This window comes from Phyllobates terribilis, unplaced genomic scaffold, assembly GCF_046119375.1.
Source record: "Phyllobates terribilis strain yellow unplaced genomic scaffold, ASM4611937v1 Scaffold_11__3_contigs__length_659146591, whole genome shotgun sequence".
Taxonomy (NCBI): Eukaryota; Metazoa; Chordata; class Amphibia; order Anura; family Dendrobatidae; genus Phyllobates; species Phyllobates terribilis.
Genome location: NW_027362771.1, coordinates 267304076 through 267316865, shown reverse-complemented (window position 1 = coordinate 267316865; position 12790 = coordinate 267304076). Strand labels below are relative to the sequence as shown.

At 41.0% G+C, this 12790-nt stretch overlaps 1 protein-coding gene across 1 annotated transcript in view; it reads left to right on the top strand.

The window, feature by feature from the left end:
* The window catches only part of LOC141165092 (cadherin-related family member 4-like), a 184882-nt gene extending 172347 nt beyond the window's left edge, over positions 1 to 12535 (top strand). Inside the window, exons 23-24 of the mRNA XM_073650730.1 lie at positions 1867 to 1903; positions 11636 to 12535. Coding sequence (XP_073506831.1) covers positions 1867 to 1903; positions 11636 to 11697 — 99 coding nt within the window. The 3' untranslated portion in view covers positions 11698 to 12535. The remainder of the gene's footprint in view (positions 1 to 1866; positions 1904 to 11635) is intronic.
* The last annotated feature ends 255 nt before the right edge of the window (positions 12536 to 12790 follow it).

Below are 12790 nucleotides of genomic sequence, written 5' to 3'. Positions count from 1 at the left end.
ATGCATGCAAAGATTTCAATGAATAAAATGCAAGTTTTACAGAAACTTTTCCCACAAAAATTTATTTCAATCAGATCAGCTCCTCCTGCTCTATAACATTTTGTCTGCAGATCAGATACCATTTTCATGAAGATACGTTCCCTTTAAGTGCTAACATATTATCTACTTGTTACTGCAAAGCTTACATTTGATTGAACTGGAATTAATGCATTTCAAGCGAGGACCTGCCTCTAACAATCGTTAACCTATTAAATGCCACTGTCAATTTCTGACAACGGCATTTAATATGCACCAGCATGGGGGCACGTCATTTCATGCGCCCATAGCAACCCATCAGCGACCGCAATCACGCACCGATGGGTTGCTATGACAGATTCAGGGTACAGAAACGTCTGATCTATCAAAATATAAAAATAAGTAACCCGATCGGTAAGCACCGTAAAGGAAAAATTCAAAAATGACAAAATTAAGTTTTTTTGGTCACTGCAATTCCACAAAAAATGCTGTAACAAGCGATAAAAACGCCAAATCTATCCCAAAATGGTATTAATAAAAATGTTGCCTCACTTCGCAAAAAATAAGCTGTGATCCAGCTCCATGTACAAAAAATGAAAACTTCTTACTTTTTCACCGCTAAAATAGTAAAAAAACTGGACATGTTTGGTATCACCATAATCATACTGATGAGCAAAATCACATTGCAAGATTATTTTTACCACTAAATTTGCACCATAAAAACAATTTCCAAAAAACAATGTCAGATTTGCCGTTTTTTAACAATTTCTCCACAATTTGTTTCTGATTTTTTTTCCCCATTTTCCAGTACACTATGTGGTAAAACTGAATGGCGTCATTCAAAAGTACAACTCATCCCACACAAAAAAAGCCCTCATATGTCTATGTGGACAAAAAGGTTAAAGAGTTATGGCTCTGAGAAGAAGGGGAAGAAAAATCGGAAATGAAAAAAAATATAAATTGACCCTGTCATAAAGCAGTTAATTAAATATTTTTGGTCATACATTGATCCCTTAAAGGTAGTCCGTCCACTGCACTAATATACCCGGAAGTGTAGTGAGCGACATCAGGAGAAAGGAGACAGAGGAGAAATTGTATGGACACTGTGTGCATGCACGACCGTACACACGCCAGCGGCATTAAGAAGTGGGGGAAGGGCCCCAATATGCAAATGAGGAGGCATAATGGTGCACCAAAGTTTTGCCAAAGCCATTTGCATATGAATTAAGTTATTTTCTCATTCACTGTATCAGTAACAGGTGCAGAGTTAGTATGGTTGCTATAGGGGCTAGATCTTCTACAACACTCATTTAAAATACATTTTGGGGGTAAAAGACTACCTTTAAAAGTTTTGTGCGAAGTTTTGAAGTTATGCCCTATCTATGGGAGAGGGGCATTACTTCATGATGACTGAAGGTACAACTGCTGAAGCCGTTCTGGTCCTGATAAAAGAGGTTGAGTATGTGCACCTCTCCTTCATTCATTCTCTCTGTAACTGCTGGAAAATGTTGAGTACATTGCTTTAAAATCCGCAACACATATCTATTCTGGTGTGGAAATTTTCCCAAATATGTAAATAAGATTTAAAAATCTAATCTACTAAGCTGGTACCATATTACAGCCTAAAAAATGTGATTTCAAATATTCTGTCACCACAATAGGTCTGTGCTTTGTGTCTATAGGTGACATATTGTTGTGACTGTGGTGTGATGTGAGTTGTAGCCTGTCAGGTGTTTTGCTGTTGAATTTGTTTCTTGGGAACTTGGAGTCATTAGCCAAATTTAAAAACAGGCATGGTTGGACACATCTTTAAATTGTCATTTCTGATTCCACTCTCCTTGCTTTGTGTAGGCTCCAGGTATTTTTGATGGGCGTGCTGTTGACCCAGGTTAGTACATTAAATAATTGATTATTGCACTCAGTGAAAGACAAGCTTTCTCTAGGTTTAGGCCCACTAAACCACCAGCATTTAGAAATGTAAAGATACAGAACTTCACAATTTAATGGCATATATTCTTCATTATTTCTTAAATACATCAAATATATTAATGCAATAGCAACAGCAAAACAAATATGTGTAAATTTCAGTCACTATGGCTTCGCACGCCTTTCTTTAGAAGTAGCTGCAAAGGGCTTCATGGAGATGCTGGTGAGATTACACTTGCCAGCGACTCTGAGAAGCCCGTTGCAGCTGCTTCTAAAGAAGGGCATGTGGAGCCATAATGTCTGAAATTTAAAGGGCATCAGTCAGTAGGATCAACCCTCCTGAACCGTCTACATGGGCATGTAGGTCATAGGAAGCTGAATAACATGATACCTTGATATCTGCAATCCGATGTTTAATTCCAGATTTGATGTTTGCTGTATTGTGTTAGTTCTAATCGCATTGCAGAGCTATGTGTACTTATGAGAGCAGAGAGCTGCCTTTACATAACATAGTGGTAGTGCCCCCTTTTATTTAAAATAAGCTCTGGAGGCCGAGTCTCATGCAGATCAATGTCTGGTCCATAGTCTGGAACAGCTCATTTACATATAAGAAAAATGTGAATTTCCCTGGAATAAGAAACCGGATCACAGATATCAAGGTATCATTTTATTCTGCTTCCTATGACCTACATGGTCATATAGACATCTTAGGAGGGTTGAACCTACTGACAGATTTCCTTTAAGTATATTTGCTCTCGCTGTTGCATTATTGTATTTGATGTATTTAAGAAATAATGAAGAATATATGTCATTGAATTGTGAAGTACTATCTGCTTGCGGTTTTTCAATTGGAAAACGCACACATGGGATTGGAGAGAATCCCTTGTTGCAAGATGTTTTGAAGTTGCAAACAAAACCACTCAATTATTGCTAATTTTACATTGATGTATTTAAAACATGGCCACTTCAAAGTCAGGCATTTCAGCATTAAGAAGTTTCATGATCAAGACCTCACTTGGTTTTCGTTACATGGGGTGGGGTTGACTATAAGGGGTCCACGTCACTCTGCAACTCAGTCTCACACTCGCTCTTCATTCAGGTTACAGATTAAACACAGAAAGTATACACAACTAGTCCATACACCAAACATGCTGCCACCACTTACCAAAGGGGTGATAAGTCCCAATGTCCTTCATTCAGTGAACTCACAGCCCTCAGGCCATACACACGTCACATGCACAAACTATCACTTAGCTTTTATGGAGATACTTAAGTTCTTTAGGGCAAAAAGGCAAAGTTATTCAAATTTAGGCTTTAATATAAAAAAGGTGCAGTGCCTAATATGTATAAAAACATAGGGAAATAACAAACATATGTAAAATTATTATTATTTATTATTATAGCACCATTTATTCCATGGTGCTTTACATGTGAAAAAGGGGTAAACATACAAGAACAATTACAATAATCTTGAACAAAACGTGACGGCGACTGGTACAGGAGGAGCAAGGACTCTGCCTGCAAAGGCTCACAGTCTACAAGGAATGGGTGAGGATATTGCAGGTTGTACGCTTGTCAGAAGAAGTGGGTCTTCAGGTTCCACGGTAGGCGAGAGTCTGATATGTTGGGATAAAGAGTTCCAGAGTAGGGGGGATGCATGGGAGAAATCTTGTATGCGATTGTGGGAAGAGGAGATAAGAGGGGAGTAGAGAAGGAGATCTTGTGAGGATCAGAGGTTGCGTGCAGGTGTGTATTGGGAGACCAGGTCAAAGATATATGGAGGAGACAGGTTGTGGATGGCTTTGTATGCCATGGTTAGGGTTTTGAACTGGAGTCTCTCTGCAATAGGGAGCCAGTGTAGGGATTGACAGAGAGGAGAGGCTGGAGAATAGTGGGGGGGGGCAGGTGGATTAGTCGGGCAGCAGAGTTTAGGATAGATTGGAGGGGCGCAAGAGTGTTGGAAGGGAGGCCACAGAGCAGGAGGTTGCAGTAGTCGAGGCGGGAGATGATGAGGGTGTGCACTAGAGTTTTTGCAGAGTCATGGTTGAGGAATGCGCGGATCCAGGAGATATTTTTGAGTTGAAGTCGGCAGGACGTGGAAAGGGCCTGGATATGTGGTTTGAAGGAGAGATCAGAGTCCAGGGTTATCCCAAGGCAGCGAGCCTATGGGACTGGGGAGAGTGAACAGATATTGACGTTGATAGATAGGTCGGGTGGGGGGGATGAGTGAGATGGTGGAAAGATGATGAATTCTGTTTTGTTCATGTTAAGTTTTAGAAATCTAGCAGAGAAGAAGGATGAAATAGGGGACAGACATTGCGGGATTTTGGTTAGTAGGGAGGAGATGCCGGATCCGGAGAGGTAGATCTGTGTTTCATCAGCATAGAGGTGATACTGAAAGCCGTGAGCTGTCCCAAGCCAAGGTGTAGATGGAGAAGAGGAGGGTCCTAGGACTGAATCTTCGGGGACACCGACAGATAGGCGGCGAGATGTGGAGGTGGTGAGTGAGTGGGAGACACTGAATGTCCTGTCTGTTAGGCATGAAGAGATCCAAGATAGAGCCAAGTCTGTGATGCCGAGAGATGAGAGAGTCTGTAGTAAGAGGGAATGGTCCACTGTGTCGAAGGCAGATGACAGGTCTAGGAGGAGGAGGACAGAGTAGTGTCGCTTGGATTTGGTGGTTAGTGACTTTAGTCAGGGCAGTTTCAGTAGAATGGTGCAGTCGGAAGCCAGATTGGAGGCGGTCAAAGAGAGAGCAGAAGGAGAGGTGGGAGGACAGTTCAAAGTGGACATATTATTCCAGTAGTTTTGAGGCATAGGGGAGAAGTGATATGGGGCGATAGCTAGTCACAGAGGATGGGTCAAAGGAGGGCTTTTTGAAGATGGGTGTGATCGAGGCATGTTTGAAGCATGAGGGGAAGACACCAGTTGTTAGTGATAGGTTGAAAAGGTGGGTTAGAGTTGGGATGAAGATAGTGATAAGGTTGGGGATGAGGTGGGACGGGATTGGGTCAAGTTCACATGTGGTGAGGTGTGAGTTGGAGAGTAAAGAGGAAAGTTGATCTTCTGTAATGGTGGAGAAGCTGGTTTTTGAGGAGGAGGATTGAGTAGGTGTGAATAGGGGCTGGGGGGACTTTAGGCAAAATCTTTGTCTTAAGGTGTCATTCTTCTGCTTGAAGAATGAGGCAAAGTCTTTGACTGAGATGAGAGCAGAGGGAGGAGACGCTGGGGGGGGCGGAGGAGAGAATTGAAGGTGTTGAATAGTCATTTGGGGTTGTGAGACAGGGAGGATATGAGAGATGAGAGGTATGTTTGTTTTGCTGTAATGAGTGTGGACTTGAAGGTAGTGAGGGACTGTTTGAATGCGACGAAGTGCTCATTGCAGTAGGACGTTTTCTATTTACGCTCAGCAACCCAGGAGTCCCGTCGCAGTTCCTTGGTTAATCTGGTGTGCCAGGGTTGCCTGTTGATTGTGCGAGCATTGGTATGTTTTAGGGGGGCGACCGAATTGAGAAATGTGCAAAAACTGTTAAAAAAGGAAAAGGTGAAAATACAGGAAAGGACAAGGGTGAGAATGTGCACAAGTCCAATTGGCTTTGATCCCCAACTCTTGTCATATCAGGAAAATAATTAATTCATTATATAAAGTCGAACACTGGGGATAGGGTTGAATATTATTATCCTTCTTCCTGGGTTCAACCATGGGAGGGTCTTCATTACACATGCAAACCGACCCCTACGCCCTTCAACTATTACATTATACATGATATATTATACAGATAATATGAACCTTGCCTAAAAGATGTTACAGTCACAGGATGTCCAGGATGTCAGTCATTTAATGTAGCAGCCATATGCTCCTGTAAGGTGCCCAGGATGGTAGCTGTGGGTGAGCTGCTGCTTCATAACACCCTGGCCCTTTACAAACAAATCATGTCCCAGTCCATATGTGTTGTGTTGTGTAAGGTGCATTACAATCACTTGCAGCCCAGAGTACTTTGCTATCTCCACCTCCTCAGTTCCAGGACCAGCCGCGCACACATATGGGGACATCAGGCTCATTTTAACAAGTTGAACCTTACTGGACAGTTCAAGTACATACGTTTTTAACATGAAGTATCGAGCACAGCACCCTCCGGTTCTTCTTTCATCAACACAGTACATTTCAATAATTTTCTTACATTCAGCATGGACTATCCCTACTTTAACAGATCCTGTTAGCCCTAGGGATTCTCCATCCAGCACTGCAGTATTCCCTAGTTCCGGACGTTGCAGGAATGTCCGCAGGGAGTTTTGAATGAACCCATACAGCCAGAACATTTTGTCCACGCCGTGCTTCCAGTCCACTGCACCTTGAACTTCACCTTGTCTCCAATGAACAATTTCACTTCCTTACTTACTGACTCTATCTGACTAGAACCAGGAAGTGGTCCCTTTTTGTCCCACTATCTCCCCCCAAATTGTGGGCTAGCACCAAGTATTAACTATTTCCTACTTTATGTACTAATGTAAATTCTGTCCTATACTTTCCCTATACCCGAGCTGAGTATACCAGAATTACCTTAGGCATTACCTTTATAGTACCCACACAGCAGCATCAGTACCTTTAACACTATGCATTGTTTACATTACAATCTAAACATTTTACATTTCTCATGACACAATAAAACGCAGTAAAAATGCATGACTGTATTCACACTACACTATTGTTGTCTTCAGGGACTGGAACAGGAGAGTCTCTGTCACACCCTTACACTCCCACTAGATTACATTCTGAATTACCATAGTAAAGGTGGTGTGTGAGATGTTAGAGGTGTAAGTCATGTACGAATTGTATTCCCCCAAGCAGGATGTGGGAGACAATTACATTTCACAGGAATCGTTAGACATTGGGGAGATAGTGGAAGATATTGAGACTAAAGGTACCGTCACACTTAGGGACGCTACAGCGATCCAGACAACAATACGACCTGGCAGGGATCATCGCTGCGTCGCTATGTGGTCGCTGATGAGATGTCAAACAGTCAGATCTTCCCAACGACGCAGCAACGATGCGGCGACCCATAACGATCTGTATAACAATGCACGCCTATGTGTTTCTGTGTCTGAGTTGTCAACAAGGTCGTTGGTAAGGTGTCAAACACACCGATGCATGCTACCCAGCGGGACCTCAACGATCAAAGAAATGTCCAGACCATTTAGACACGACCAGCGATCTCACAGCAGGGGCCTGGTCGCTGCTACCTGTCAAACGTAGCGAGATCGCTACTGAGGTCGCTGTTGGGTCACAAAACTTGTGACTCAGCACCGATCTAGCTAGCGATCTCGCTTAGTGTGACGGGGGCTTTACTGTATTTCATACAAGACAATACATATAGATTACAGTAGCCTATCTTCACTACAAGAATGCATGAATATTGTAAAAATGAAGCTAGTGGAAATACACCTCTCTTCACTGCACATGCTATTTTACTCTGTAACTGAAAAACCCTTTTTAAACTGGAAATGTAAAAATTGCAGAGCTTTCCTGATTATTTACCACTTATTTTATTTTTGTCACTCCATGGCAAAGATATTGAATTTTCTTTCTTCTGGAGCACAGTATGTGAAAACTCGGCTTTACAATCCAGTTGGGCCTTTTTCATTGTCTTCAATGAGAATGTGCGCTTTCACCCCTGCCTCCAAGACACAGCCAATCACAAGTCAGTATTAGATCTAGCACTCTACCAGTCCTAGAGACTACCGAGCTGTGATTGGCAGTGCCTGGGAGGGAGGGGTGAAAGCACATGCCACCATTGAAAACTGTGAAGAAATGCCCAATTGGACAGCAAAATAGAGATTTCAGATAGATGATCCAAAAGCAACTAATATTAATATCTCTGACATGGAATGAAATAGTTCAAAAGGAAAAACAGCAGCAGAATCAAGGGAACTCAGAGATTTTTACAATGTATTTAACTCAATTTTTTTTAGATAGTGACAGGTCCTCTTGAATAGAATTTTAGCCCATAGGCTTCTAAGACTTAAAAATAACAAACTCTTCGGCCCCTGCTTCAATGTCAGCTCTCTGCTGCTGCTGCTCGTCATAGAGATTGTTTACAAGCTGCACCAGAGTTGTCACAACTACAGCACAAATGACTGCTGAAGCTAATCACTGGGTTCAGAGATGATGAAGATGTAGATGCTACAAGTTGCTCTATGACTCACAGAAAAGGGCATGAATTCAAAAAACATCACAGAAAAGAAACCAGCCTTACCAACACTGGCAGGATGCAGCAGACCCCCATGATAAAGGTGGGGGCAGCGCAGGTGCAAGATACTGATGCGACATCCACTCACAAACCTGCCAATTCATGGAGGGGGGGATATGTGTAGTGTTACAAATGCACACAGATGGGGCTTGCATAGGACGCCAGTCACACAGATACGTGTGATGCACAGTGTCTGGCTTACAGCCTATTAATGCCCAGCACTATATACGTGCCCATTCTAATAGTGCATTGGTAATCTGACCTGGTGTTGGTAAGGCTGGTTTCTTTTCTGTGATGTACCAGTTGCTCTACCAAATGTTGAGTAGAAGCAGTCATGTGTGCTGTAGTTGTGATATTGCCCCTGCAGTCTGCAAGGAAATACTGTGGGCAACAATGGAGAGCTAGCGTTGGAACCGAGGCTTATGACTAAATTTCTATTAATTTTAACCCTTGGAAGAATGTGGGCTAAAAACATTTATTAAAAAAGAAAACAAACATTTAACTTAGACATGTTTGGTAAACTGATATGCCAGAACTGTAGAAAAAAGACATGGATCGCACATCAAAAAATCATACATTGATCAAATGCCCCTAGGCAAAAATGTACAAAACTGAACATGAGGTTCTTAGTTTAACATTCTAATCAGACTGTATGAAGCCCACTGCCACGTCACGGTGAACCTCTCATTGGGTGTTCTCTCTAGCCTTAAACATATGGCGCTGTGTGCCAGCCACCATCGTGACAACACTGTCACAGCGTGATGAGTAACCTGGTGCCTGACAGCACCCATGCTGCAAAACGGAGTCTCCATGATTCTAGGCCACACCACCCTATAAGCACAGCAGCACTGCGACAATGGCCGAAACACAGTACTAACACCAAGTGAATAGAAATATTTGGTAAACTGAACCCCATAATGACATGCTGGTTGTTTAGTAGTCCACAACTCACAACTTAATAAAAGGTTTCCAAATTTGGGCCACTGTAAAGGCCAATTTCAAATTTCTTTGCATCCAATAATACATATTATAACATAATAAGGTTGGTTTAAAGCATGACATTTATAGAATAAAAATTAGTAGTGCTAATTTATGTAGGCAAATGCAGCATACAGTGGGGAAAAAAAGTATTTACCATAGTCAACCACCAATTGTGCAAGTTCTCCCACTTAAAAAGATGAGAGAGGCCTGTAATTGGCATCATAGGTAGACCTCAACCATGAGAGACAAAATAAGAAAACAAATCCTGAAAATAACATTGTCTGATTTAGAAAAATTCTTTTTGCAAATTTTGGTGGAAAATAAGTATTTGGTCAATTACAAAAGTTCATCTCAATACTTTGTTATATATCCTTTGTTGGCAATGACAGAGGTCAAACATTTTCTGTAAATCTTCACAAGGTTGGCACACACTGTTGCTGATATGTTGGCCCATTCCTCCATGCAGATCTCCTCTAGAGCAGTGATGTTTTGGGGCTGTCGCTGGGCAACACAGACTTTCAACTCCCTCCAAAGGTTTTCTATAGGGTTTAGATCTGGAGACTGGCTAGGCCACTTCAGGACCTTGAAATGCTCATTACAAACCCACTCCTTCATTGCCCTGGTGGTGTGTTTGGGATCATTGTCATGCTGAAAGACCTAGCCACGTTTCATCTTCAATGCCCTTGCTGATGGAAGGAGGTTTTCACTTAAAATCTCACGATACATGGCCCCATTCATTCTTTCAAGTACAGGGATCAGTCATCGTGGTCCCTTGGCAGAGAAACAGCCCCAAAGCATGATGTTGCCACCCCCATGCTTCACAGTAGGTATGGTGTCCTTTGGATGCAACTCAGCATTCTTTCTCCTCCAAACACGCTGAGTTGTGTTTCTACCAAACAGTTCTACTTTGGTTTCATCTGACCATATGACATTCTCCTAATACTCTTCTGGATCATCCAAATGCTCTCTAGCAAACTTCAGACGGGCCCGGACATGTAATGGCTTAAGCAGGGGGACACGTCTGGCACTGCAGGATCTGAGTCCCTGGCAGTGTAGTGTGTTACTGATGGTAGCCTGTGTAACGTTGGTCCCAGCTCTCTGTAGGTCATTCACTAGGTCCTCCCGTGTGGTTATGGGACTTTTGCTCACCGTTCTTGAGATCATTTTGACCCCACTGGGTGAGATCTTGTGTGGAGCCCCCAGATCGAGGGAGATTATCAGTGGTCTTGTATGTCTTCCATTTTCTAATTATTACTCCCAAAGTTGATTTCTTCACACCAAGCTGCTTGCCTATTGCAGATTGAGTCTTCCCAGCCTGGTGCAGGGCTACAATATTGTTTCTGGTGTCCTTCGACAGCTCTTGGTCTTCACCATAGTGGAGTTTGGAGTGTGACTGTTTGAGGTTGTGGACAGGTGTCTTTTATACTGATAACAAGTTCAAACAGGTGCCAGTACTACAGGTAATGAGTGGAGGACAGAGGAGCCTCTTAAAGAAGAAGTTACAGGTCTGTGGGAGCCAGAAATCTTGCTTGTTTGTAATTGAACAAATACTTATTTTCCACCAAAATTTGAAAAAAGTTTCTTTCCAAATCAGACAATGTGATTTTCAGGATTTGTTTTCTCATTTTATCTCTCATAGTTGAGGTCTACCTATCATGTCAATTACAGGCCTCTCTCATCTTTTTAAGTGGGAGAACTTGCACAATTGGTGGCTGACTAAATACTTTTTTTCCCCACTGTATATATAATAAGTTATTTTCATTGGTGTATTACCATCTGAATTTAGTCTTGTATTGTGGTGACAGAACCACATTACTAACTGCTTTGTCAACACAATGTTCTGTGTGAGATTGTATAGTTTCATAGTTAATGCGATTGAAAAAAGACACATGCCCATCAAGTGAAATGATAACGGGGATAGGGTATATGTACAACCATAATACATAATTCAGTCCACCCTGAAGAGCTAATCTTTCCCTCCTGATCCCAATTCCTGATGCATTGGACCAAACATTCATAAAAGAACTTTACACATGTATGTATTTATTTAGGTTATTTCCTCAAAAAAGCATCTAAGCCCTTTTTGAAACGATCAACAATTCCCACTCTGACCAGCTCTTGAATTAGACCAGCTCTTGAGGTTCTTTATTATAAAACTATTTTTCACCTAAAGATATTGATATCAGAACATTTAAATACTAAATGCCAGGTGTATAAAAATCTCCATACACATTTATTTTACATTCATAAATTGATCTTCAAGAGGGAGAATGGATAAATCCTGCTTTTGTCCACATACTAAATTCTTCTCTTAAACAAGAACAATTGCAGAAAAAAATCCCACAAACCAAAATCATATCTACTTCAGTACGATTCAGCCATACTTAATTATGCGTATTGACTTTAATGTATTTAATGTGAAATGTATTCAATAACATTTCCTACTTCTTTTTAATGTGTAGTTTCTGGAAACCATTTCCTGTTCAACAGCTCCACAGGAGAAACGCAATGGGTGACATCCTAGAAGACATACCAAAGAATTACACAACGTCAATTCCAAGAGTATCAGAACCTAATGTTGGTGTAATTTCTGTTGATTTTACGGATGCATAATGTTTCATTATACTATTTCTTTATTCATTATAGCAAAATATGTAATATTTTAAACTACTACAGGACAGGTTTTGATTTTCTTATTTTTTTTTTAGAAAGAGTCATAATTTTGCAAGTTGTAAATAATATTTTCCTGATATATACCACTGCAGCATGTAAGACAGGGAAAAAATATGCACCGTGTTTGTCGTAATAGATTTTTCTATTTTTTTCTCTTTAAATCAAATCATTTCATTTGTTTTTATTTTTTGTTCAATACAGTATAACTAATATGTATCCCATAGCAAACAACCACCATCATACTCCTTGAGACAGTAATGAACGAACTGTACAATCTGACCAACATCAATCATTAAAGAAGCACTCTTCCCATCAAAAGTTTTATCCTCTCAACATATTGCAATCATCATACTATATAGCAAAGTGTGCTTACAATTGCTCATTTTGCCCTTCTACCCAGTTATTTTTTTTCCATTAGGTCTATTACATCACGTGTTTAAAAACTGACTAACTGAATTCTTCTAAGCTCTATGAAGAAACAGGAGGTCAATTTTGTCTGCACAAGTCATGAGTCACTGCAAAAGTCTATGGCAGGGGCGAGGAGCAAAGCAACTGGGTCAGAAATTGTAGAGGGGGATTATGAATGCAGGGACAAGAGACTTCCTGTTAAAATACAGAGAGAGAAAACAGAATAATTAACTGGGTAGAAAGGCAAAATGAGCAATTGTAAGTACACAGTGATATATAATATGATGACTGCAATATATTAAGGGGATAAAAACTTTGATGGAAGGAGTGCTTCTTTAACCTTCAAGCTATGAATATACACAAACTTGTAGTCATGCCCTACCATATTCCTTATTATTAGCCATGATTGGCAGTGTTTCGTTTTGGATCATGTAGTCCTAGTCTTAATCCTATCTAAGAAATAGACAAAATAGATAAAAATGATCCAAGTAGATTTATTTGTAGGTGCCTTAAAAGCAGACCAGGAGTGTTGATTC